The sequence below is a fragment of the Balearica regulorum genome, chromosome Z (assembly GCF_011004875.1).
Source record: "Balearica regulorum gibbericeps isolate bBalReg1 chromosome Z, bBalReg1.pri, whole genome shotgun sequence".
Classification (NCBI taxonomy): Eukaryota; Metazoa; Chordata; class Aves; order Gruiformes; family Gruidae; genus Balearica; species Balearica regulorum.
Window position 1 is genome coordinate 69889928 of NC_046220.1, and position 26513 is coordinate 69916440.

At 36.7% G+C, this 26513-nt stretch overlaps 1 protein-coding gene across 1 annotated transcript in view; it reads left to right on the forward strand.

Annotated features, from left to right (window-relative positions):
- HCN1 (hyperpolarization activated cyclic nucleotide gated potassium channel 1) overlaps positions 1-26513 on the forward strand; it is a 207954-nt gene that overhangs the window by 120711 nt on the left and 60730 nt on the right. The window contains exon 4 of the mRNA XM_075741307.1: positions 17816-18034. Coding sequence (XP_075597422.1) covers positions 17816-18034 — 219 coding nt within the window. The remainder of the gene's footprint in view (positions 1-17815; positions 18035-26513) is intronic.

The following is a 26513-nucleotide window of genomic DNA, read 5'->3' on the forward strand; positions in this document are numbered from 1 at the left end:
TTTAATAAAAAATGTGAACTAAAGCAGAAACATCAGTTGGACCTGTCATATTTTAGAACCTTGAATCCCTCATTTACCTTAGAATGAATATTCAGGAGAAGTTAGAAGCACCTCATGGCTGAATGCAGCTTCTCTGGTGTAGAAGAGAGTGTTTCCTTTGTTCTGGGGGAGCTGAATCCATCTACTTTGCTCTGTCTGTATAAATTTAACAGTAAGTGTTTGTCTGCATGTGGTGGTATTCCAGGTTGAACTTGGATAATAATGTGTAGCAATTACTCTGAACTAGTTCTCCATGGGTTGCCTTTTCTCCTGTGATTGGAATATCCAAAAACTCAACCCTCGGAATATTTATGCCAGAACAAATTTCCCAGAATAAATCCAGATTTAGATACATCCAGATTAATACCATTCATATCCAACTGTTCTTCAGCAAATCTTTCTCTTTTTCATTGCAAACCTATATTAATATGCAGAGTCTAATTCTTGATCTGTATGCCTTAAGACTGTAAAAAGATTTGCACAAGCTGCATATTATTGCCAAGGGGTCATTATCAGCCATATCACAATCAGGTTTTCTCAAGAGCACTGATTTTACTGCTTTTAACTGAGGGGTTTTGCCATATCACATTTGAACTTTCATGGCTATTCAGCACCTGACTCATCCTCATATCTAAAGTACATCTGGAGAGAAGTCTCCATTGAGATACAATTAGACATGAAAATTGGCCACCTGAAATTGTGAATTTAGAATGTTTACATTTCACCTTAGAAAAAAAGCAATATACTTTGTTCTGGGTCATGTAATTCTGAACTGAGGCACTTTCATACATGAGACACTTGAGATATCTTTGTTTCGATTCCACCAGACCTGCATCAGTAGTCTATGGGATCTGTAATCTGTATTCCCAAAATCTCAGAGGGAGGCAAGAGGATATCATAACAATGTTTTTAAATCTGGTAATTTCTGATCTTCTCCTTCAATGGAAATTTTAATATTTCGTATTTTCACTTTAATTCAGAATGAAGCTAAAAGCTAAACAAGCAGAATTCCCTGTAGAGCTGCAAGTCTTGATTTGCTTCCAGTTCTGATTACCAAAACATGAGAAAAGCAGAAAATACATGACATTATTGTTTCCTTTAATTTGTTTTAATCTACTGATTTTCCTTAATATCTGAACCGGTTTTGCTTATACTTTTTATGCCAGGAATGTACACAAGTCATTTGGATTTAGGCTGCATGTATTTGGCCTGTTTTAAAAGAGCAAGTAATTTTCTTTAATATTGCTCTCTTCCTTCCCCTTTCCTGCTCTTCCTGCTTTCTGCACATACACTCATTTGAGCAGACTCAACCTGAAGTAAGTCAAATACAGGTGTAAAACTTTCAGAAAATAATGTAGTTTAATAGAAATGATAGAAAGGATTTTCTATAGGACAAATACAGTAATATTCCACAAATTTTACATTATCTGAAATGTGCAGCATCTTATTTAACATTATTATTAATGAGTAAATTTTGAAGAGTATCTTCTAGATAGTCTGTGTATACATGTCTACGTATTACTTGTATGAGCAAGCAGTGGGCACTTTCTTGTATCAATTACTTTAAACTTTAAATGCCTCTTAAATATATTTTGTTTTCTTTCTGCTGTCTGGATTTTTATGTCCAATTCTTTTACTGTTTAGAAGATACTATTGATAACATAAGGAAAAGAACAAAGCCCTATGATGAGACTTTCTCTGGTCCATATACCACTTTGAATAATTTGCAGTGGGTTTTTTTTTCTTACGTGACAGGAATAAAAATCTTAGCATTAAAAAATTGCTGAGTATCTATTTAAAAAAACTGCTATAAATCATTTACTAGTCTATTTAATCTAGCTGTAAAAATAAAACCAGTTTTCCCTATATTTCAAAAAACCATAATTGACATTACCTTAATGTTTTTTCTCTTTGTTTTGAATGGCAGGGGTTTATTACAAAAAGTTCACAACAATCTCATATAAATATGATTGGAGCAACAAGAGATCTATACCACCAGCTCTAGTTCAATAACACAATTTTACGTACATTTTGCACTGCTATTAATACAATGTAGGTGGTGATTTGAAACAATCTCTTTGCAAATCACCAATTGGGATTTGAATGAGAAAAGAAGATAGTTTCCATGTTGTTCACAGATGACTTGTACCTTTTCCAGTCCATCTCATGTATACTTTTAGTCCATCCAAGATGCATTAATCTGTAATAAAAATAAGGTAATGTAATTTCTCTTTTTTGTCCTTTTCCTTATTTTTAGGCAAAAATACATTAGAGTGTAGTCAACTGTATTTGATCTTTTATATTTGGAAGAAGTTAGCTTGCGTTTGAGGGTAGCCTAGGACTTTGACAACAGTACCTATAATCAAAGGAGGATTATCTATATTGATACAGATAGGGAGGGACTTACATGACGTCTTTGAACAATTTTCTACTTAGAAGTGATATCTGCAAACACAGTCTACTCAGACTGCTAGTTCAGTTTTACAGAGAGTAGTTAAGTACTGGTCAGTAGTAAAGGCATAGCACATTTGTCACGCTTTGCAGTAACGTGTAATATCCCTATGCTTATTGCTAATAGTAAAAAACCTTTTAAATTTATCTCTTAGATACAACTAGAAATGTTATGCCAAATCTAAAGTCAGTTAAATGCTACTAAAACCATGTTGGTAGAAAAATATATGAATGAGTTTTCTATTTATTTTGAATAGCTTTTTTCAGATGTATTGGTTTCAGAAGGGATAAAGTTAATTTTCTTTCTAGTAGCTGGTACAGTGCTGTGTTTTGGATTTAGGATGAGAATAATGTTGATACCACAATGGTGTTTTTAGTTGTTGCCAGGTAGTAGTAGTAGTAGTAGTAGTGCCTACACTAAGTCAAGGGCTGTTCAGCTTCCGACGCCCTGCCAGGTGCACAAGAAGCTGGGAGAGCACAGCCAGGACAGCTGGCCCAGGCTGGCCAAAGGGACATTCCCTACCATAGCCCGTCGTGCTCCCTGTATAACTGGGGAAGCTAGCCGGGAGGTGGGATCGCTGCTCGGAAACAGACTGGGCATCAGGACTTTTTTTCACAGGTGGGAAGCAATTGCATTTGTGCATCACTTGGTTTAGATATGTGTGTATATATATATACACACACACATTTATTATTTTTTTGTTGTTGTTGTTGTTATTATTATTATCTTCCTTTGTTATCCCATTAAATTGTCTTTATCTCAACCCATGAGTTTTTTTCCCCATTCTCCTCCCCATCCCATTGTTGGGGGCTCGGGGTCCGCAATTAGCTGCATGGTGGTTGGTTACCAGCTGTGGCTAAACCAATAACACCAGATGTTCAGAAATAGAGTTTATGGTGCATGATAAAAACCTTTGGTGGGAGCAAAACATAAATTTCACTCAGATTCATGTGAAGACAAGATGCAAGAGCTCACCCTGGAAAGGTACACTCAAGAGCAATGGGCAGGCGTGTAATGTTTCCAGTAGGTGAGGGCAGATTTGGCTCTGGAATTTTTGGACCTATGCAGATGTTTCTCTACAAGCTCTCATTCTCCATACCATTCACCTAAAGGCTGCCTGTCCCTTACCCTCATCTCTGTATATTAGATGCAGATGCACTATAGAATATATAAAATGGGCCTTTACTTTCTTATCGTTCTCTAACACTGACTCACATGGCTTTACTCTTGCAACAAGACCTTCTTGCTGCTATATACTCTTTCCTGCCTAAATGGAGTAGTAAAAAACTTATTCTAAAATAAATGAGTTTTTATTTCTGAGTTGTATGAACATGCAAGGATGAGGTTAGGCTTTTGCAGTCAGTATCTTTACAAAGCAGCTGTTTATGGAAAGGATAACATATAAATGCTGACAGGAAGTGCATCCTGGAAATGCCACATGCCCTCAGAAATAGTGGTATAACTGCACTGCTCCTAGCTGGATGTATTTTGCAGATCAATAAAATATATTAACTCTAAACCAGCTTAGTTGAATTATGAAGGTAAAAGACAGACACAAAAAAAATAATGTGGTGAGGAGAAAGAAGTAATGAGGCAGTTTAAGTAGAAATATAACATCTGGGGCTGAAGTATCTTTTTTTTTTTTTTCAAAAAAAATAAGTATGAGCCAATGCACTCGTCCATCTCAGCATGATTTGAGGAAACATAAATTCGGCATGTGTACAAATTAATAAAAGATGAAGAGTTTCTAAGGTTTAACAAAGCTTGTTGGTGTTACTCTTTTGCTTTTAAAATCTTTCAGACTTCAAGACACAAAAAATACCATTTAAATTATTCACTTACAGTGGTGACACTGAATCCATAATCTGAATAAATAAAATATGTATGGTATCAATGAAAACTCACCTAAATACAATATAACTCATGTTTCTAATCAATAATTACTCTTAATTTTATTTTAAAAGCTAGTGGAAAAACATGGCATTTTGCTGTTTTGAAAAATGAAAGCTCCTTTGATATATTTTCTCTGATAAACTTCCTCCCATGGAGTGATTTTGTTTCTTTTCACAGGTTTGATTCTAAAGGTTGGATCTGAAAAATACTTTTTTTTTTTTAATCAAGAATTCTGGTATTTTCTGTGTAAACTTCAGAAGGAAGAAATAGCCGTGTGATCTGAAAAAAGAAGCATGACCAGCAGGTCAAGAGAGGTGATTCTGCCTCTCTGCTCCGCTCTTGTGAGACCCCACCTGGAGTACTGCATCCAGCTCTGGGGGCCCCAGTACAGGAGAGACATGGAGCTGTTGGAGCGAGTCCAGAGGAGGGCCATGAAGCTGATCAGAGGGCTGGAGCACCTCTCCTATGAGGACAGGCTGAGAGAGTTGGGGTGGTTCAGCCTGGAGAAGAAAAGGCTCCAGGGAGACCTTAGAGCAGCCTTCCAGTACCTGAAGGGGGCTTATAAGAAAGATGGAGACAGAGTTTTTATCAGGGCCTGTAGAGACAGGACAAGGGGTAATGGTTTTAAACTAAAAGAGGGTAGATTTAGGCTGGATATAAGGAAGAACTTTTTTACCATGACGGTGGTGACACATTGGAACAGGTTGCTCAGAGAAGTTGTGGATGCCTCATCCCTGAAAGTGTTCAAGGTCGGGTTGGAGGGGGCTCTGAGCAACCTGATCTAGTTGAAGATGTCCTTGCTAATTGCAAGAGGTTGTACTTTTAAAGGTCCCTTCCAACCCAAACTGTTCTATGACTCTATAATTCTATGAAATTAGAATGTATTCAAGACCATTTTAAACCTAATTTCAATGAAATGAGAACTTCACTGTGTAACTTTTTGGTCGGAATTAAGGAACTGTTTCTCTTTGTAAGTCAGCTAAAACTTGTCTATACCTGTGTACTTGGAGGATGCAAAACATGGTTGCAATAAAAATAAATTATTGTTGTTTATTGCTATTCTTACTTAGTGCCATACATAATGCTGTGGGTGGCTGGATTTATTAACATAATCAAACATTGATATGGTACTGGTTTTAAGGCAAAATTAACTGAATTTCTCTGAAGTGAATGGTTTGATTACTTTGTTCAATGGACCAACTAATAGTAAGAAAGATTATTCTTTTGATTATACTAAATATGTAATAGATAACAGATTTTTAAGATTAATCTTAAAATCAAGATTAAGATTAATCTCATTTAGACCATGCCCAGTAAATATGAAGCTTCGAGTTCAGAAAGGTGTCCAACCATCTGCAAGTTAGATAGCACAATGTTTTGGTAAATACATGCTATTTTCATCAGAATCTGAGTCCTTTAAGGTATTTCCAGTTTAACATCCTTCTCAACATTTTTCAAGCAAAGTAAATGCCATGACTTCAAGTATGTGCCCTGAATCCAAGAACTCTTACTGTCATTGTGTGCGTTCTGCTGTATAACTTTATCCATATAATTAAATAATTATGAAGTTTGCATTCTGAGCATTTCTTTGTTTTCATTAGGTATCTTTTTTTGTCTCTCATTTGCTCCTATCTGTGGTTCATGATACCATCTCACCGTAGTATGCTTGGATTAAAGCCACTGTGCTGCAACTGAATTGTCCTAGTCAAATCTCCAGCACCTCTTACAGAACCCCACTGACGTTTCTCAGCCTTTGTATTGGGTAACCCATATCCTAATCTGAATGTCAGATTTAAACGAAAGAGCAAAACCATGGATCGTAAAATAAAATCACAGGTTGAGAGAAGAGACTGTCCTTAGGAATTTTATTTTCTCCACTGGACAGGAGCAAGGAAGAAATGGGGAGGCATGTGCATCCACTAAAACACAGGCCCGCTCAGCAGGGTACCTCAGAGAGTTAATGGAGATGGCTTTAGCTGCATAGGATCGTGCTGCAGCTGATGGAGAGAGAAACTCTCCCCTGGAGGTGATAAAGAGCATCTGCATTAAACTTCTACTCTGAATCACCATCTACAGGAGTCTGATTTTTGCTGACTGTGTAGGGAGCCTAAAGAGACTTGACAACTCAGCCATCAAAGTATAGTTACTGAAGTCGACTGATGTGAAATTTTATTATGCCTTCCTTCCTTATTGCCCATTCTTGCAAACAAAACCCAGGACAAGCTGAGCGACTGGTAACCGTAGATACCCATGTGTAACCAGTAGAAAATGAAATGCACGGTTACTATTCCTGTTCATCCTACATCACTCAGGGTCGTGGTATTCTTCCTGTTCCTGCCTCCCTCAGACATCAACCCTAGATCTCCCATGATGAGCCTCTCCCCAAGGTCTGTTCTCTGGGGTGAGCCATCTGTCTCAGCCTTACCTTTTTCAGTCAGAGCATTTTCATCCTTGGCATCTAAACTGAGGAACCTGAATTCCTTTAAACTACTCAGCAGGTGGATGTTATAGTTGCTCTGCAGGGTAATTTGGTGGATCTTCCTGTAATCAAAGCATGAAGTTTAAATCTTAAATGCAGTTGGAGACTTACTTTCTTCTTATGTTGCAGCTATGAAAGTGTCTCATATGCTTTCTAAGCATTTCTGTACACTTAAATGGCATTACCACTGCGATGTGGATCAAACAGGTGTCTCGTAAATACTTGATATGGAGCTGTGACAAGGCAAGTTGGCTAAAAAAAGTTAGACCCATGAAAAGTAGGTAATTTATGACTTAGTCCTTTTCTTTATTCATAATCTGTGGAAACAGATAGAACAATAAAGTATAGAACAATTAAGCCTGTTGATGACTTGGCCATAGCTCTTTCCAAATTTGACTTATTCAAAGTAGGTTTTTTCCCTCTTCCTTAGACAATAAAAATCTTAGTGGAGGTAGATAATTTAGAACAAGGAATTAATATATTTGAACCGCTGTTTCCCTGATCAGCAACAAATAATCTATTTGTTTAAAAAACTACACATGATAGTAAGAGAGGTTATATCCCATATGATCACTAATCAGGTAAAAATAATGCAATGAAACAGTCTATACAAAAGACAACATGAAATTTGAATTTTGCCTCAATAGCTTTAGCACACCTCACTTTTGGGTGCAGAATACAAGGTTTTGGGGAAGAGGTAAGAAGGTGGGCAGAGGAGAGGGAAGAATAAACTAAAGACTATTAGACCAGAAGTGCGGGCACAGTGTCACAGTATCGTGACTCTGCCGTACTGCCGTGTTTCAAAGCTGGCCTTGCTGGCTGTCCTTGGCGCTGCACCCCACGCTGGGGTGACTTTACCTGAGAGGGCCCAGAGTGACCCCATGGGCATGGGCTGCTGGTGGTACAGGGGCGTCCCTGTCTTTGCAGCTGGAACTGGGACCTGGGTGCTCCTTACATCTTAGGTGAATGCTGCAGGTGCTCTGTCAACTCCCTCAGGGGTGTTCAGAGAGAAGAGGAGCATGTTCCCCTTCCTTCCCCTCAGACTATGAAGTCAGTACCCCAAAAGTTCTTCTACAATTTAGGTTAACCTCCATCAGGTAAAGGAGGGAAATGATTTTGTTTTTATGAGTCACTTTGTTTTGATTTGTTAATGCCCGGACAACATTTTGTGGGCAGTGTTTAGGCTGATAAATCATTTTTTCTTTATATTATTATTACCTTGAATGTCTTGCAGACTCTGGTAAGCACCTGCAGTTTTAGGGCATCTGAATTTAAGAACAGGTCATTGACAAAACTCAGATGAGTTCTCAGAAAAAGAAAAGCCTCTGACCTAGATCCAGCCAGCTTGCTTTGACACCAGGGTTTGTTCTTTTCATAGAACCAAAATAGGATTTCAGCTGCAAAACTCCTTTGCTTCCTGCTGTCACTGCCTAATAAAATAATGCACAGCTTTTCGTAGGACGTAGTATTTAATGAACTGTGATTTATCAAAAAAGCAGACCAGGTTTTGAGGGCTCAGATATTTAGTAAGTGAATTTCCTGAAGAACTGTAAACTAAGCAGATGTAACCTAAAGTCTCAAACGCATCAGGTTAAGAAATAAATCAAAAAACTGACAAGAAAAGTGTTGCCTTCAATACCAGCTAAATGAAGAAGAATGCTTAAAACCAGCACTGAACCTCTGCCTTGAAACCTACGTGACTTAAAGAAAAAATAAAACATGACAAAAATTATATCTTTAGACTAAGGACAAAAATATTTGGATTTGCCTATGTGGTACCAAGCATCACCTTACCAGGAAAAGAGCCTGTATTTTAAAGCACTGCAACTCCTGAATCCTAGTCCCAACCTTTACACTGATTCTCTGTGTGAAAGTAGCATTGGTTCACCTTGATTCATTTTTAAGCAGATTAAAACGTATTCAGACCCTTTATAGACACATTTGTCTGTATAAGTGGATCATATTAGACTGTTTTAATCTACTATAGACCGCAATTTTTTTTTTTTCTAAGGACATTCCTACAAGCACTTACAAAAAAAAAAAGTATTTGGTAGAATAGGTATGTATATAGAACAAGGATGAAAGTATTTCTTGGAAAATCAGGCTTTGAATGTTTTGAGGCGTTCTTAGTGAGAAAGCATTGTGATACTATGATTTTGTGCATATCTATGTACCTTTCAATTTATATATCAGGTTTGCCTAGCCTTTTCCTAATAATAGCCTTTTCTGCCACTTGCTAAGCTAGTTGTTTCCTTCCTTGTTTTTATGTAGTTTCAAAATCCTTTGATTCAAAGAGAATGGTGATAGCTCTCAGAAAGCTCAATATCCACTGCTAAACCCATATAATTTTCATTTGTCATTTTATTTGGGATCAGATGCTCCACATAATTTGCTGCCGAGTCTAAGTTATTCACAGAATAGAGAGATGCAGTTCCTTCTGCTGAATTGTCTTTTCTAAATTGGTTGCAAATATTGTCTATGATGGTGGAGATTCTTCCTAACCGTTTTCAGTAAAGCAGTACACTGTGGAGTCACAAGTCAGGTTTATGTCACTTCACTCCTTCAGCCGTCTCCCAGAACTGTACTATATTAAGCCCACGTTATCATCTGCCTGTTCTTGACTATCAGATAGCTATGTTGAAAATTCAAAGCTTTTCTCGATGGCTGCGTTATAAAAGCATTTCATAAATGGTTTGATTCAATGTTTGAGGCTTGTTAAGTAAACTGTTTTGCATCATATCCAGCTCCTTTCACCAACTGAAAAGAGCAGAAAAAAAGATATGTCTTTAATGCACTTTGGTATTTTACCTCTCCTGAACAATGCTATTTCATCAACTTCAGTTTCTCATTGAAAATGCTTCCTTGCAGGATTTATGTTTTCTCTTATTAGACATGCCATTGTTTTGACTCTTTTTTTTTTTTCTTTTCTTGTAAGAAAGTGTTTCTCGCTGGAATGCATTGTTTGCCCAGTGAAATTATATTTACTAAAAACCTGTAGATGTACTTGTTGTAGTCACTTATTATGACCACACAATACTTATTGTGTACTTATTCTGATTACAACACATTTTCCCTCTGGTGGGTGATGTGTATCTGTTCCAGTCAGTCCCTTGTAAACAATAGCACTTAATTTTATTTCAGGATCAAAACCCAGTGTGATTTGAACTTCATCAAACTTCAAATGTGCTGTGAGAGGAGAACAAAAGCCAAATGTCTTAATCAGATTTTTAGATTATTTAATAAATTTCAAAAAAAACAAAGTTCAGCATAGAGTGATGTGGTGACATCTGCAGTTTCAGTGATAGGCATTTGTAAAACCTTTTTTAAAATATTTTTTCTGATAATGAAATTGATTTCAAAGGAGGTGAGAAGGAATGCTCTCCAGTAGTAGTAATTGTTACTAAAGATGATGCCACCTAGTAAGTTTATTATTAAAAATAGTCACAACTGGTAGCCAAAGTCTAGAGCCCGTAATGTCCCCCTTGCAGAAGCAGTTTGCATCCTGTGGGAGTTCTTTAAGGAACTGAAACAGAAACCCTTTAAAAACGCCTGACTGCTTCACTGCATTCTGACCTAGCTTTTCCAGCAGACAGGCATGAGATAAAGCAACATACATTCTGGAAAATTCCTTCACCAGTATTCGTCCCTTGGTTTGCCACTGACTGACTGACATTGTGGCTGTATTAATACTGTTAGATTAAACATACCCAGGTCTGCTTTCTCTCCTGGAAGTCAATTGCCTCCACAGCCTGCTTCCATACAACTGCACTTCTTAGTCACCAAGGCAAGGTGGTCTCAGGTGAACCTGTGCTAACTCTCAGGCTGTGTTGGGGAGTTGTTTTGGAGAGTGTTAATTGGCCTGAGCCAAACCCAGCATTTTCTGAAAAATTGCAAGTACGGACAATCAAATTCCGTGGTGGGAGGATGTTTCCTAGCACTGTTAAATTTTCACATGGGAAAAATAAACATAGTCTGTACTTTTAATATTTTACTCTAAACTTTATAAAAGCTTTGTAACAGCTTTGTAAGCTGTAATTCCTTAAAAAATGTTATTAAAATAATCCTTTGGAATAGAATGTTATTTTAAGCGGGATTCATGCATTACAAACTTTCTTCAGTCTTCTGGGTTTAGTTAAGCAAGCACAGTGACCAGATAAAAGGATGAGTCAGAGCTGGCTGATTCATATTCAAAATAATATAAAAAGTGTTTTTCCTGTAAGCTTTAATTTATTATTTTGTAACTTTACATATACAGCTGTAGGAATTCATTATTGTATCCCTGATTAGGTACAGATAAACAGAACAAAGAGTGGTGCTGAGCAGTGTTCAGGGAAGCCTCCTGTATGAGATTCTGAGCATTTCTTATGTGAACCATCCTTTTGAATGCAATAGGCCTATTCATGTGAATGTAACAACTCAAATATATGTGAAAGACCAGGCTGTATGCATAAGACAAATATCTGCACTTCTGTTTATGAATCGCCACGCAGATTCTACAATGAAAATTATTCATTCTTACCGTTAAAAGGTGACCACAGCTAGATATTCATGCTGCTTGCTTTTAATGGGGGGTGGGGTGTATTAGCAGGTAAATACTCAATGTTTTTCTGCATCAGGAAAAATAATCAAAAGAAGAAGAAGGTTCTGTTACGCTACATTGTTTTTGTTTGATGGCTAGTGCCAAAGACATAGCACCAAACATGAATAAGCTGTAATGACAGCAAAGTCACATTACGACTCTGAACAGAGTAAATATATAATATTTAGTCATTGCTCCTACAGTCAAACCTCTTTTCCTGTGGAATGCAATGCCAAACACTTTCTAAAATTTTTCTGCCAGTATTGGTCTTGAAAGTATATGCTGAGTCATTTGCACCATCTGTTATCTGTGCATGTATCAGCAGAGAGAAATGTTGAGAAGTTTCTGAAGACATCTGCTTATTCCACTGAGCTTAGTGATTCAGTTTTGTTTTTTTTTTTCTTAAATCACATCTCCTTACATACTTCCTAAAATATACTCTTCTTCCTTGGGTTTAAGATTTTTAGAATAACAGCAGAATTTTTAGTCTTCCATGTCTAATCCCACCTTGCCTTTGTTTACTAGTTTTAGAAAACCGCAAGAGATTCTTAGTAATAATAGCTGTGATAAGAAGTAGATGTTTTGCATGATAATACATTTACCATTGCATGAGTTTTGAAACAGTAAATATTGCACAACTTTCCCATTGGCCAACTTGGTTATTCATTGTGGTATTCAAACAACTTCTTTGAAAGTTGAAATACTGAGATAGTATTTTGCTGTAATTTCCTGTCTGAGATTTTAACTAATGTGTCATTCTAAGGTACTGTATGAAGCCAGAGGCAATAAATTGTGCAACTGACTGATGGACAAGTCTGTAAGCTGTATATCTATATCAAAACGTATAGATGGAATACTGTTGAAAAGATAGATTGCATATAGATGCCCAATTCTAATCTCATATCAGTGTTATGCTCATATAACTAGTTGACACAGGAAAATTACTGCTAATGGATGTAACTTGTATCCTGAAATACGAAAGCAGAGCCAGAATTTGAAGATGTGTAGATGCCAAATCCAAAGCATGAGAAACTTTTGAGGACAATAATACTTCTATGGAAAGTTAAGTGTAACAGCTGGGAGGATTTGGCCATTGAACTTAGATGATGCAAGATTTGGTAAAGAAACACGTCTTTTTTGCTAGTTCTGCATGACACACCTGTTAGAAATGTCATTAACTTGCAGATATAGCCTTTTCTTAGCACACCTTTTTGATAAGTTAAATTATATTTTAAATAATTCTTAAACTTAAGAAGTCTTTACGAAACTGAAATAAGGGCTTGCAAATATATCATGGCTGTATAAGACACAAATACAGTTTAACTGAATTCCTATTAGAAAAGACTGTATGTTTTATGGTAACTTCAACCAGCTGTGGCTCATGTCCTCCAGATTTTTGGCAGATGTTTCCTTGGGGCCACTACTGCAATATATATGCTACCATGTGAACAATGATGCTTTGTGCTTCCTTTGACCTTTGAAGCCCAACCCTGAACTTGACATTCATTTTGTGCAATAACTTTCTGTGACAACACTAAAACCAGAGGGCTTACTTATAGACTGTCTAGCTGCCTCCACGCTCATAAATTGAAAGTGCCCACTTTTAATGGGCACTGGGGTAGGGCTGGGATAGGAGCTACGTACTGTGTCCATGGTATTAATCTCATTTGGCTTTCAACACAGGACAAGCTCATGCTGGCTGCCAAGAAGGAATGGTTCCTCACTCGCACCAGCTCCAAAGCAGAACTGCTTTGACTTGGGAGAGCGCTACATGGCCAGTGCCACACCAGGGGCGTTTCTAACAGTATACCCATGTGAACCAAGTTCTAGAGCTTGGACGTGCTTTTTAGTTTACTAGGATAGATGCAAACCATCTATATCCTGTCAAGATTTGTATCCATCTTCCCTCCTTCAGATATCACTTACTGTCAGAAGAACCTAAATGCAATGGTGGGCATGAATGGATATGTGTGATTGATTACAAGGCAAGCTCTTCTGGGTAGGGACAGGCTACTTCCCCACTCCTGCTGCAGTTTTGAAAGGGAGAATCAGGAGTGTGAGTTCAAGATCCTTGTAGAAACCAATTGACTTAATTCCTAAGTCAATCTTTGCTCCATGATTGTAGAGCATGACCTTGCAAACTGAGAGGACCATTTATGTGACACATGCAGCAACCGTGATGTGAAAGGAAAAAGGAACTGAGTCAAAAATGTGGGAACCACTACTGTCTGTGCAATACTGTGCTTATTACGAGTTTTCTAAATCAATTTCTATCTCAGTGCAAGGGTATGGCTGAGAGAAGATAAGCTGTGCCTGAGGGAATGATGACAATATGGGAGTGGAATTGATTTGTCTGATGACAACAAAATCTCCTCCTGAAAACCTCCATAGATTCCGGTAAAATAGAAACCCTTTCTTAATTCACTGAGAAAAATAATTTGCCTTTTACTGTTGTCCCTTAGAAGGTGCCATGTGACCTTTCTGTGATTTATTTCTTGTGAGCTGAAAAGTTAATATTACAAAAAGATATTTGTAGCAGGTTTGTGTGAAATTATGAAACAAAGAATAGCATCCTGCGGTAAAGGAAGAGGCTTGGAAATAGACTTTTAAAAATCAGGAGTGCTCTGTAATGAATGCATTCTTCAGGATAACTGCTAAATTAATGTATATACTTACAGCACTAATTGCAAATGATCAGTGATCATTCCTTTCACAAATGTGGAGATTTCCTAATGTCATAAAGCTAGATTATGTAATCAATCCTTGGATAAACAGCTTTGGTATTTCTCACAATTACAGTCTTTAATAGTTTTTCCAAATTAATGTCATTTCATTTAAAACATTTTAAACCGATTAGTGCTAATCTGGAAGCAGTGATCAACCCATTGTCAACTAAGAAATTAAATGCCCTTTTCTACTGATTGGTAGGAGATTTGTTCAGCTCATAGAGGTTTGTGTTTTGTTTGGGGTTTTTTAAATCTGTATATTAAAAACAGAATATGACCATTTAGGGAAACATTTAAAATGTATTTATATAAATATTAATATTCAACAATTATATTAAAGCTGACTGTGTAAACACAGGATTCTTTATTTCGTAGCATAGGCTCTTATTAACTCAGAGATATTATCTGTGAATGTGCTATGTAAAAATCTCCTTATGATGCAAGTGCAAAAATGCTTCTTATTAAAAAAAAAAAATCTCTGTAGCCTAGTAGCAGAGGAATGGCCACTCCTCACTTTTGTATAGCAAAGATCAGCACTTTGGAATGGGGTTGTGGAAAATTCCAACCTCTCACATTGAAAAAAAAGGTAAGAGTTGCTCGTGCCAAACCCTTAGGTTATACAGCACAAGTGAAAAACTAATTTAATAATAATTATTATTATTTCATATAGTAACATTGGTAGTGGCATACGTGTTTTACAGGATTTGACATTAGAACAAATATTCTTTTTAAGTGGTTTCTATATTTGGGATATATCACTGAACAACAAGTAATTGTACTGAAATTTGTAACCTCCACAATGGTATTTGTTCTTCATCATCTTAAAAAAGATCCCCACAGAAACTGAAAAGACCCATGTTTGCAACTGATTCTGTAGGAACTGTTTGATTATTAAGGAAAAGAAACAAATAAAAAAGCATTGGCAAGTATTTTCAGCAACAAAATCCTCAGACAGAACCACCCATTCACAAGTCTGAAATGTGCCTAGCCTGTAACAAGGTCTGCCACAAGCTACGTAGTAATGTCTAATGCCACTTGTATAATGAAATGGCCGTTTGAGATGGCCTTGACCTCCAGTCTGGATTCAGATGCAATCGTGACTGTTTGAGGTGTTGGATCCTACTTTGGCTTATATATAAAGGTCGTTACTTGGTTAAACATATTTTTGTTTATTTTGTGGTACATTTTTAGTTATTTTCTCTTCTGCCATTACAGCTCACTTATTCCCTCATGATACTACTTCTCAAGTACTATTTTATTGATTTTTCACTCACCCTGTTACATACTTTTCTTCTTGCTTCTCCTCATTTCCATTTTCTTATTCTTTCTTAAAGACAGTGGTATTTTACTTAAAACTGTAATTCACAGACTTGGGAAGGATCTCAGTGAATAAATAAAATCAACCGGTGTTTGGATTAACTCAAAGGCTTTGATGTAAAAATATAATTTTACTAAAAGAATTTTAGAAAATTTCTTTTTTAGAAAAGATTCATAGACAAGATCAAGGTCAGCATTTATTTTTATTTAATATTTATAATAGTTATGGTAAAAACTACAATTTAGGAACAAGATCCACTGTACGGAACCCCACAAGAACTGAGATTACAGAGTTACAACCTCTTGAATAGGCTCTTGTGGCTTTAATAATGCTACTTGTAGCCTTAAAAAACGGACATATTTTTTTCCAGGAAGCAGTTTATTGTTTTCCCCAATGTAGTCTACATACAGCTGCAACTGCTAAAGAATTTGGTATGGGTGTCTTAACAATTCCCTTATTAATTCTCTCCACCCAAAGGAGATTGATACCAGCTGGAAGGAAAGTCCTCCAAAATAGACCATAGCTTGATTGCTGTAAGTTGCTTTCCTGAGAGACAGGGAACTTGTTGCTGCACTGACCCAGATGGTAAGGAGTTTCTGTGCTCTTCAGCTGGGTATTTGAATCTTGAACTGGATATTTTTCAGGGAAGGTTCTTCAGTTCTTTCATTTTACAAGTATTTTTTTAAAGCCCCAAAGCAAAAGGAAACTTATTTCCTCATTACTCAGTGAACTCACTCCCGATTCCCAGCAGTGTAAGATAATGCTCGTTTTTCTTTTTAAGTACAGACATTGAAAACCTCTTCCTTAGCAGTGTTTTCAAGACAAAATTTTCACTTGTGAAGATAGAAACAGCTTGCAAATCTGAAAAGCTTTAACTTAGAAAGTGAAACAAGTGTAAATACAGAGGAACCATTAATTTGTGAATTATATTAGTGAAGAAACAGCAACTTTGTCATCTGCAATCCAGGAATTGTTAGCTTATTTCCTGTTACCAGTTATTTTAGCTAATAGGGGGTCTACAAAAAGCATTTTAATAGATGAAAAGCACAAGAGTAGTTAGTAACTTTGACATTTAAATGGCAAGTGAGCAAGCCCGAAGCTCTTCAAGAAACAAGACCATTTGAGCAACGCTTGTATGGATAGAAGAGAGACACAAATATTGATATTTCATGTGTAAATTTTTTATAGAAATGCTACTGCTGATTTGTTTATGTTAACAGGATTTTTTTTTTTGGTCCTGTATACTAGACACTATACTGGATAACTGCCTAATCTTACTAATGTCATCCCAGTTCTTCCTTCTTTGCTGCTTCTTTTCTGAAATGATTCTCAGTTCTTTGTGGTAAATACTGTGTTTTCTCATGTACGCTGCATGCCTCCAAGCACAATTTGTTTTCCTGGGCACTGGATGATCAACAGTTTTAAAACTATTCTCATTTCATTCCTTTGGCAAGGAAAATAGAAAAATCTGACAGGGAGTCCCAGGGCTTTTTGGAATGTGTTAAAGTGTCTGCTTTACTTTGGGAACAGCCCTTTGACTGTCTCTATATAAAGCTAAAGGGAGGATGCTGACAACACCTTTGCAATTTTAAAAGCTTGTGAGTTAGCTGTCTGGTTCTTCTAATCTCCCAGAGAGAATGGGAAGGGGTAGCTACATATCAGAAATGCAGGACCCAGACATTCACCTTTTCTTTTGAGCTGTGTTACACGGATGGTGGCTATGAACATGGTTTTGCTATGATTGCAGAATAAACACACTTCTTTGAATTGAGATGCTTCTGGTATAAACACAATATTACAAGAAAAAACAGGATCAGCAGACATTACCTCAAATAACGCTTTTTTTTTCTGTCCTGGGGAGGTGAAACAGCTGATAAGATGAAATGTGGTTGTGTGTTAAAATGGACAACCCTGAAAAGAAAAAAATGGGGCCATAGGAATGCATTCATGCATATTAAAAAGAAAATACTACCTTCTTGCGCTTGATAAGTCTGCGTGCTCAGATCTTTCTAATCTGTCTGCCATGGACTGTAAAATAAAATTGACCTTTAGTCTCCTTGTAATTAGGTTAACACCCACGTTTAAGAATACACTCATGTATTAAAAATAGTTAATTTTATTTCATCTCACAGTGCTAAGTACTATCTGGCAGAATCTCTGACACTTTAACTAACAGTTAATTTGGAAGGAATATCTCTTCTCATGCACAGAGGATACATTACTAGACTGCTCTTTCAGAGCCAGTAATCTATGATCCCACAATAGAGGTACAAATGTATTTTTCCCTTCATCTGCTTGCTGGCTCAGTCACTTGTCTCTTTTCTTGCAGAACGATTCCTGGGGAAAGCAGTACTCATACGCACTCTTCAAAGCCATGAGCCATATGCTCTGCATTGGTTATGGAGCCCGTGCCCCTGTCAGCATGTCCGACCTCTGGATAACCATGCTGAGTATGATCGTGGGGGCTACCTGTTATGCCATGTTTGTTGGTCATGCCACTGCCCTCATTCAGTCTCTGGATTCCTCACGGCGACAATATCAAGAAAAGGTAACTCATTTTAATATAACTCCTTAAGCTTTGAAATAGATTAACGGGATGCTTTAACTGCGGAAAAGGCCGTATGAGTTTACATGAAATAATCTAGTAGCGTCTGAATCCTGCGGCAGATTTCATTGAACATAAAGGAATTCAGAACACACTATGGGCTCAACATATTCCTGCGTGAATGCACTTTCCTTAGGAAGCAGACGGTTCTGTGTGTCACATGCATTGAATGAAATCTTGGATGTGAAACTTGCTTTAAACTCTGTAAAATCTTCTGTGAAAACTTCTTCCCCTGTTTCAGACTATGCTTTGTACCCCTGTGCAAGTACTCTGTAGGTACTTGATGTAGGTAGCTTGAACAAGGGCCTTGAGCTCAGTACGTTGGGCATGTCTATGAATTTCCTGTCATTCTTTTGCAGTTTATGGATAACCTTGAACATGTCAAAAGAATGACCTTTAAATGAGGAACAGTCCAAATCAATTAGTTTTGCTTAGAACTATCTCTGAGAAGTGCTCAGAAGAGGTCTTCGTTTTCTTTATAATGGTATTATTTACACACTAATCCAGGACCTGTTAGGTCCTCTCCAAGGACAAAAGAAAGGGCTGCCAGAGGGTAGAAAAGTAGAGAGAGTTTAGTGGAAGAGAGTTCTTTATGAAACAATAAGAAAAAGATTGGTTGATTCCTTGTAAGTATGATTGGAATTAAAAAGACTTAAAAGGATACAGGGTGTGAACTTTCTGGAACAAGCACTAATTAACACTGTCAGTTGTGTAATAGAAGGCAGAGGCAAGCGTGGGTGAAGATAAGATACCAGGAGATGGGGCTAGGTATGGTGGCATAAGGAAGAATGGATCACAATGAACCTCAGCAATGGACAATAAGGATGTGCAGAGTTATTGAGGTGCTTAAAAGAAGCCAAAATCAGTTATTATAGTGAGTGGGAAACTGGAGAGGCCATGCCAAGAGAGAGGTCAGCTGAGCAAAGCAGTGAAATCAGAGAGTTCATACCAGTAAATAAGAAACACAAGCCTGAGCAATATATTTTGCGTATGTCCACAAGAAAGTCCAGAAAGGCAACTAGGCAGAAATCCTGGTGTGATGGAACAGAAGACTGGGGCAGAAACCTGGCAGAGAGTAAGTAGAGGTGAGGGTGACCTGGCATCTGCTGAATAGTCTGAGTTTGCTGGGAAAGAAAAAGGGAAAAGTGAAAAAAAAAAAAAAAAAAGAAAGATTTGAGTAGGAAGGATTGGGGTGTTTTCTTTACAAGTAGGCAAAGATGGAGGAAATGAGAGTGTGTGGGAGAAAGAGTTTACATTCCGTTTTGTTAAGCTTGAGTTGCCATGAGACCATGGTGTCTATATATCAGGGACAGGGAAAGGTAAGGGATGAGCTATAAGTCCAGTAACAGAAAAAATAGCCAGTAGCTGACACGTTAATCTCACACCTGTTTAAAACAGAAGTTTGCAAGCAAGAAAGCCCACACAGTGTTATCTTGAAATGTGAGAATGAGAGGTTTAGGAGGACAGGATGAGTGAGCATTAAAACCTCTAAAAACCTGAGCTCTGTCAGTGACCATGTGAAACCCACTAATCCATCTCAGTATAAAATCATGGGGCTAATCCTGGTAGGTCATGTAACCCAAACTAACTGGCTTGTTGGTCTGTTCTGCCTGCTGAAGGGGAAGTAAATTTATCAAAATGGGACACTTGTAGGGAGCTGTGGGGCAGAAACATCTTAACCATGGACATGAAGGAAGACATAGAGAAAGAAACCCTAAACCTAGTATAACTGCAATTTCGTTAGAGGTTAGGGTCAACATATATACGCACACATACACAAATGTATGAAAACAGCAGAAATGTTACCATCCACCTGGAACCTCATCTTAATCATTATCCTCAGACGTTGCTGGCTGCAGCATGATATCACAATGTTTTGAGCATCAGAAATACAGTGCACATGTAAAGATAGTCATATATTTTAAACTGTGTTGAGCAAAGCCAGTTTCACTTGCGTTTTTGGTGTAAATTAAAACCCAGTAGCAGTCAAATGATACTGCATTTCTCATGTTTTCACATAACAGCAAACAAAGCTTTTTCTTTTTTTTCTCTGGTTTTTATGCACACACTTTATTAAACATCAGCATAGAAATGTCTGACGTTTTTCAGTTCCTACATTACTCAACATTTTCATTCTTCTTTTTGTTTATGCTTCTTATTTATTTCCTGACATCAGAGGCAAAAGCATAGTATAGCATTGACAATCAGGGATGAAAGAAATGAGCCAGAAATTGCATGTTTCTGTGCTTTAGAAAAATGTTTCTTTTTTTCTGGTAGCCATTTGTATGCTAGTTATTATGGGCTAAAGCTAAAGAATGTCTTAATTAAAGAATTATTTTCTACTGATTTCTGAGATGATGAAATCATATGTATATTATCAGCTATTACAACTATACTGACATGTTTGTATATTCTTGCCCATTGCTTTATCATAGTTTAATCATGTATTTTGAAATAAATCTTTGATTATAGCCTAAGCATTATAAGCCATTGCTATATAGTGCTAATGAATGTTGTATATTTTTCTTTACTCTGCAAATGAGATAAATGGATATTTCAAAGACCCATTTCAGAGGTTTGTGCTACCCATCTTGTCAGCACATTTTCTAAATTATTGGCAGATAAAAATAGCTTATGTTTCACTTAACTAAGATTTGAGAAGAAGGTAAATCAAATCTCCAACCACGGGTTTCAATTTTAATATATATACTGCAATATGTATTTTTGCCTACTGCATAGCTTTTTTTTCTCCTGGAATTAAAAAAATTGAAAAATCAGGAGACTATGACTTGTTTTAGTTTTTTGGACTTAAGTGCTAGGGTCAACTTCTTTTTTTTTAGTCTTACATATATAGGATTGTGTATTTCTTGGGTCCTTTGTTATCTTTATGAGTTACAGAAAATAATGTAATTAATGTGAATTGCTAGGCACAATAGAATGGTAGAGGAGATGAAGAAAGAGGTTGTTCTTTGTTTCTTCTCTGAGGAACATCATGCCAAAATCTTATCCCCCTTTTTTTCCAACTGTTTTTTCTGCTGTAGCTAAAATAATATTTCATAAATGTATCTGTGGAGTGCGACTAATGGAGGGAGATTTCTGGTCCTTCTCACACTAAAAGCAGCTAGAAGTGACATATTTGCTGAAATCACCCTATCTTACTCATTCACATCCTCCGAAAGGTCAGGGTATGCAAAACTAGAGCAGGCATAGTTCAAAATGGAAGAAATAAACACAGGAAGACAAGAGAGAGCTTTCATTAAGCCAAACACGTCAAACACTATCTAAGAGCACCAGCTAAGAATTTGACCTGTGCCAAGCATTGCATGCTGAGAGAAATCAAAGTATGGTAAGAAAGCAAATATTGCTCCACATGTTTACTGTTATAGGCCAAAGACATCATTTATCAGAGGAAATTAACAGTGATTATAAGCTGTCAAATGCAGAAGGTAGACGATGAAATCACATACCAAGAAATGCTACAAAAAAGGATGTATTGGTACATTCTGGTCACTTTGAGAAAGTTTAAATGTTTCTTTGCTCAAGTGAGTGGGATTGTTCTTAGAGAAAAAATACCTCTCAGATTGAATACGTACATCAGATTTTGGTGTCAGTGAACCAAAGGGCCAATTCTTGACAAAAGAGAAAGACGGTGTATCCAAGCCAGGTATTCTCAATCCATATTCTCTTTTCAGTAAGAAAGTCTCACAGACCATATTACATTATTAAAGGACTGAATAAATCAATGAATCAATGACATCTTAGCACTCTCCTTCCCATCTTTGGTATAAGTCAAAGATGAATTCAGTAGTAAATAAAAGTAATATTTTAAGTGATAACACCTTTGGCATTTTCTAATATATGGGAAGTCACCACATGTCAAAAACATTTGCCTTTGCAAAGGTGACATCTATCTGCAACAACCAGAAATGCGTATGCAGAACTTGTTAACAAACTAGTGTGAATCAAAGCAGCTGAATGAGCAGTCCCTTGACAAGGAAGTGAAGATCATTAGTTAAATATTTCTTCCTTTAGATGTTGGCAGTTTTTAATAGGAAGATGTTCACCTAATGCTGTGCATGTCATTGAATAATCTTGATTGAGGACACGTTAATGTGTCCTCTGTTCCAATCTGTCATGGGCATAAAATATCCAGGAACAAAGTCACAACAATCTAATAGAGGCAAGAGTTGTAGTAGCATACAGATTGCCTCATAGCATAAAATTTAGGTTGGTTGATAAAATGACAGCTATTAGATCCATTTTCATTATGTTATCACTTTGTACATTTTGATTTTTCTCTATTGGTAAGCAACTCAAACAACCGCACAAGGTTTCAAAAACAGAAAAAACAATCAAAGCAATTTTACCAATTGCAAGTAGTAAAGAGGCATAGAATATATTTAATTCAACTATATGCATATCATAGGAAATGGAAAAAAATGACAACTATCTCCATGTAGTGGATGCTGTCCCAGTCATGGGAAGATATGTTAAATCATTATTAAAGGCGTGAAAGAGTTCTGGGCTTGACATCAACTTCAAATGTCCCAAAGGACATCTCCTTCTAACCCTATACTCTGCTTTTATCTTGTCTCTTGATTTATGGTCTTTTAGCACATACTCAGTTAAATCAGTCTAGTTCAAAGGGAGAGAAGGACCTAAACATACTTTTCTACAGAGAAAAGGCAATAATTGCATATAAAGATAATTTAAAAACAACTTACTAATTAGCATTGTATATTTTTACATAGACAGCATCAGGATTTGAAGCACTGATTGCTCATTTTTCATTTCTTTAGCATCCAAAGAAATGTTTACAAAAGAATAACAGATTTAGGGCGGGAGGGTGGCTTTAGATTTTGCAGCATGAGGCCTTGCATCAGCTTTTTGAGTCTGCCCCTCACAGCTCCAGTTTGGATATCTAAATTGTGCCGGTAGTCCCTGGGCAGACACTCAACATGCACTTGCAAGAGGCAGCGAGCTGTCAGGAGCAGCTTTGGGGCAGCAGTGGCCGAAGCGTGTTTCCCTTTCCCTTCCCCTCCACGAGGCTGTGGTACATACTCGAGCCAAGTTCTCGGCACACTTATTAGTACTGCTTTGGCATCTAGGAGACTCTTCTGCAAAATCTTAGATATAAGTATCTTACCTGTAAGTATCAGGGACTTCCATACTTCCGCTCGGAAATGGCAATTCTGGTCATGATGCAAATACAGAGGAAAGGAGGAGCTATGGCAAACTCAGGACCACATCACTGTTTAACTAGTTGTATACCAGTTTTCAGTATATTTTTAATTAAGCTATAAATGTACATATACATATAAATGTAAATAGAATTTTTTGTCAGCTTGCCCTTGCTAGAGTCCAGAGTCAGGTGAGATAGTGTGAAACTGATAAAGAAGAGTTTCTGTTGCCTACGTACTACACATACCACTCATAAAAATCCTTGAAAATCTAGTTGTTCTGACTTTTTTTGCTTAAACTGGAAAGATATTCAAAATACAAATTGCAGAAGTTGAATTTTAGACACCCAGCCGAACTTGCAATACTGGAGTTTTAACATGTTATTTCTAGATCTGATCTGATCCGAGCAGCAAAGTTTCTCATGAAATACTGATTTGTAAGTTCAGTAGCTTTTCATGATGTTCACTTTTTTTTTAAAAAATGGACTTCTTGCTTTTCTAATGCTGATAGTGGTTTTTAGAAAGCCTGAAGATAGTCTAACACAAAAATGTTCTGTGAATGGTCTCAACTTCTTTTTACTTAACAATAGTCCATTTTCACTTATACAGCATAATTTTAGCAATAGTTCATGTCATATTCAGACTGCTGGAGAAGGTGAGCCACTTTGCAGATAGATCTTATCTTTTCTGTGCAGTTGTGTTACAGTATACAAGCCACCTCAAATGAATTACTTATTTTGGAGAATGAGGGATGGTTTACCTTATCCTGTAGTTATATCTACTCGCAAGAAAAAAAAAAGGGAAATAAAGCAAAATCTTGTTACTGACTATCAGCCTGTAGTTTTGCAAGTTTTAATAAAAATCTCATCAGCTTGAATAGATTCATATCCTATTTAGCTTTGCCACAGCACAATATTTTAAATAGTAAACAATTTTTGAAGTGTGTTATGAATGATCAGGTACGAGAGGTGCTAAAAGTTTTGTACAGTCTCAGGCCTTCAGAACTGAGTATTGACTGTGCCAAAAGCATTATAATAATTGTAGCATTGTGAAGTAGAAAATTCATTCTTCCCTAAACATTTAGGCATAAGTGAACTTCATTGCTTGAGACAGTATCTGTGGATTGTTTCTGGTAGTTATAATTCTTGGTTTTGTGACTTTATTTGGAAGTCCAGGGTGTCTTATGGGTAGAAAAGGGACTGAAAGTCTTTTGGATTATTTCTGAATCATCTTATCATCATATGCTTTTTTGGCAAACATCAGGTGGCAGGCTGCTAAATGGATAGGTGTAGTATTCCTGTCTTCTGTGAGCCTTACTGATCCTTGTAGAAAGCAATTCTTAGAATAAAGCAAATTATTAAAAGATATTTGTTATAACTGAATTACAAAACATCCTGAAAGGGAAAAAAAAACATGGCTGCAGCCTAGAAAAAACTTTTCAGATATTCTGTTTCACAGGGCACATGCTGTTATTTAAAAAGAACATGCACATAAAAGAACTTGTAGGTATGTTAATTCTTTTATTTGAGTGCATTCTTTTAAATATTTTGATGCATAAGTAAGACTATCATGAACTCAATCCTCTGACATATAAATGAATATATAATACAGCCATGAGCACCAGTGTGCGCTGCACAGAGACTTATTTGTTGAACATGAAAATATTTGTTGTGTCAGGATAGGGCCTCTACTGTCATCAGTTGCTTTCTCTTTCTGTAAGCTAATCTTTATCAATTTGCATTTATTATAATTAGCTGAAGTTTTGCTGCACATAGTTGCGATATTTAATTTGACCTTGATCTTCCCATGCTTTGAAATGGGAAAGAACACCAGATACTGTTGCAACAAATATGGACAAAAACTAGTGCCCTTCTCCTCCTAATTAAAAATCAAAAGTTACTCACCTTTAACAATACAGTGATAAAATGAACATGTTTGTTTCTCTTCAAGTGGAACTGAATAGTACGCTAGGGTAAGACTTTTGGAGGGGAGCATAAATCAATCAAAATGTTCTCACTGGAGTGCTCTCCTCTTTTGTCCTGTTACTTCGTTATTGTCATTCAGCTTCTCATTATGGTCAATCTTGCTGGGGTAATTGGGCTGGCTATTTTTGCCTTGAATCTCTAAAAAGACGATTGGTTCCTCCCGGTAGCAGGTACCGTGCAAGCCAAGTGCTATCCACCCGGCTGCATCATACCTGTGCCAAACTGTAATAGACTCCCACTGCTTCTAAAATGACAGATGGGATTTACTTTGATTTATTGCTGTGTTGTGGGTAATTTACCTATAAAGTGTTCTGCTGTCTTGCATTATGGATTAGTTTCTAACAGTTTTCCATATGAAATTGCAGAGCAAGCTCATTAACAATTTCAGCCTTGTTCATGATAACTATCTAAAATTAGCTGTGAAGGCATGAAGTTATACCAGAGACAGATTTTACACATAATCTGCTTTCTTTTCACAGTAATTATCACAGGGTTACATGTTAAATAGATTTTTTTTTTTAAATGGAAACAAACAACAAGGAACTAACTTCTATTTTTCAAAGTCTCAGTTAGAATATGGCACAAATTACCTTTTAGCAAGAGAAAACTCTGTGATTCACACCAGATAGATATAACTGGTAGCAATTATCCCAGTTACACTAGAATGATTGTGCTTGTGTCCTGTATGTGTAGAAGGAAATAGCACTCAATATTATCTAAGATAATATTATGAGTGAGAAAGTAATCCTTGCTGTGCAGATTCTTTTTTTTTTCTTTGCCTTGTTAGAAAGGAAGGGAAAAAAGAAAGATTGATTATTTTTATCTTGACTTTTAAATCATAATTCTCTCCCAACCTCATCCTGTTTCTTGAGGTTTGAGTAATTAAAGCATGCCTGCCTTGAAAATGTAATAATCTGTATAACTAAGACATGCAATATAGATTTATAAAGGCTTTAGAGTGCAGAGGATAGCAGTAGAACTGAAACCTTTTCTCTGCAAAAGAATGTTTTAAACAGTCCTTTGTATTCTATTTTATGTTAAATTAACAGTTTTGTCCAAGTGGTTACTAACCTTGAAAAAATATTGTAACGTTAATTCAAGAAACCTCTATTAGAACAGAGACTCAGTAATGAATATGGAAGTAAAACATTTTTGTCTCCATGTGTTTCCTTAAAATGAACTAGACTTATCTTTTCCAGCAGATTTCTGCAATGAAAAAAAAAAATTAAAGTCAACAAAACCTTAGAACACATTTTC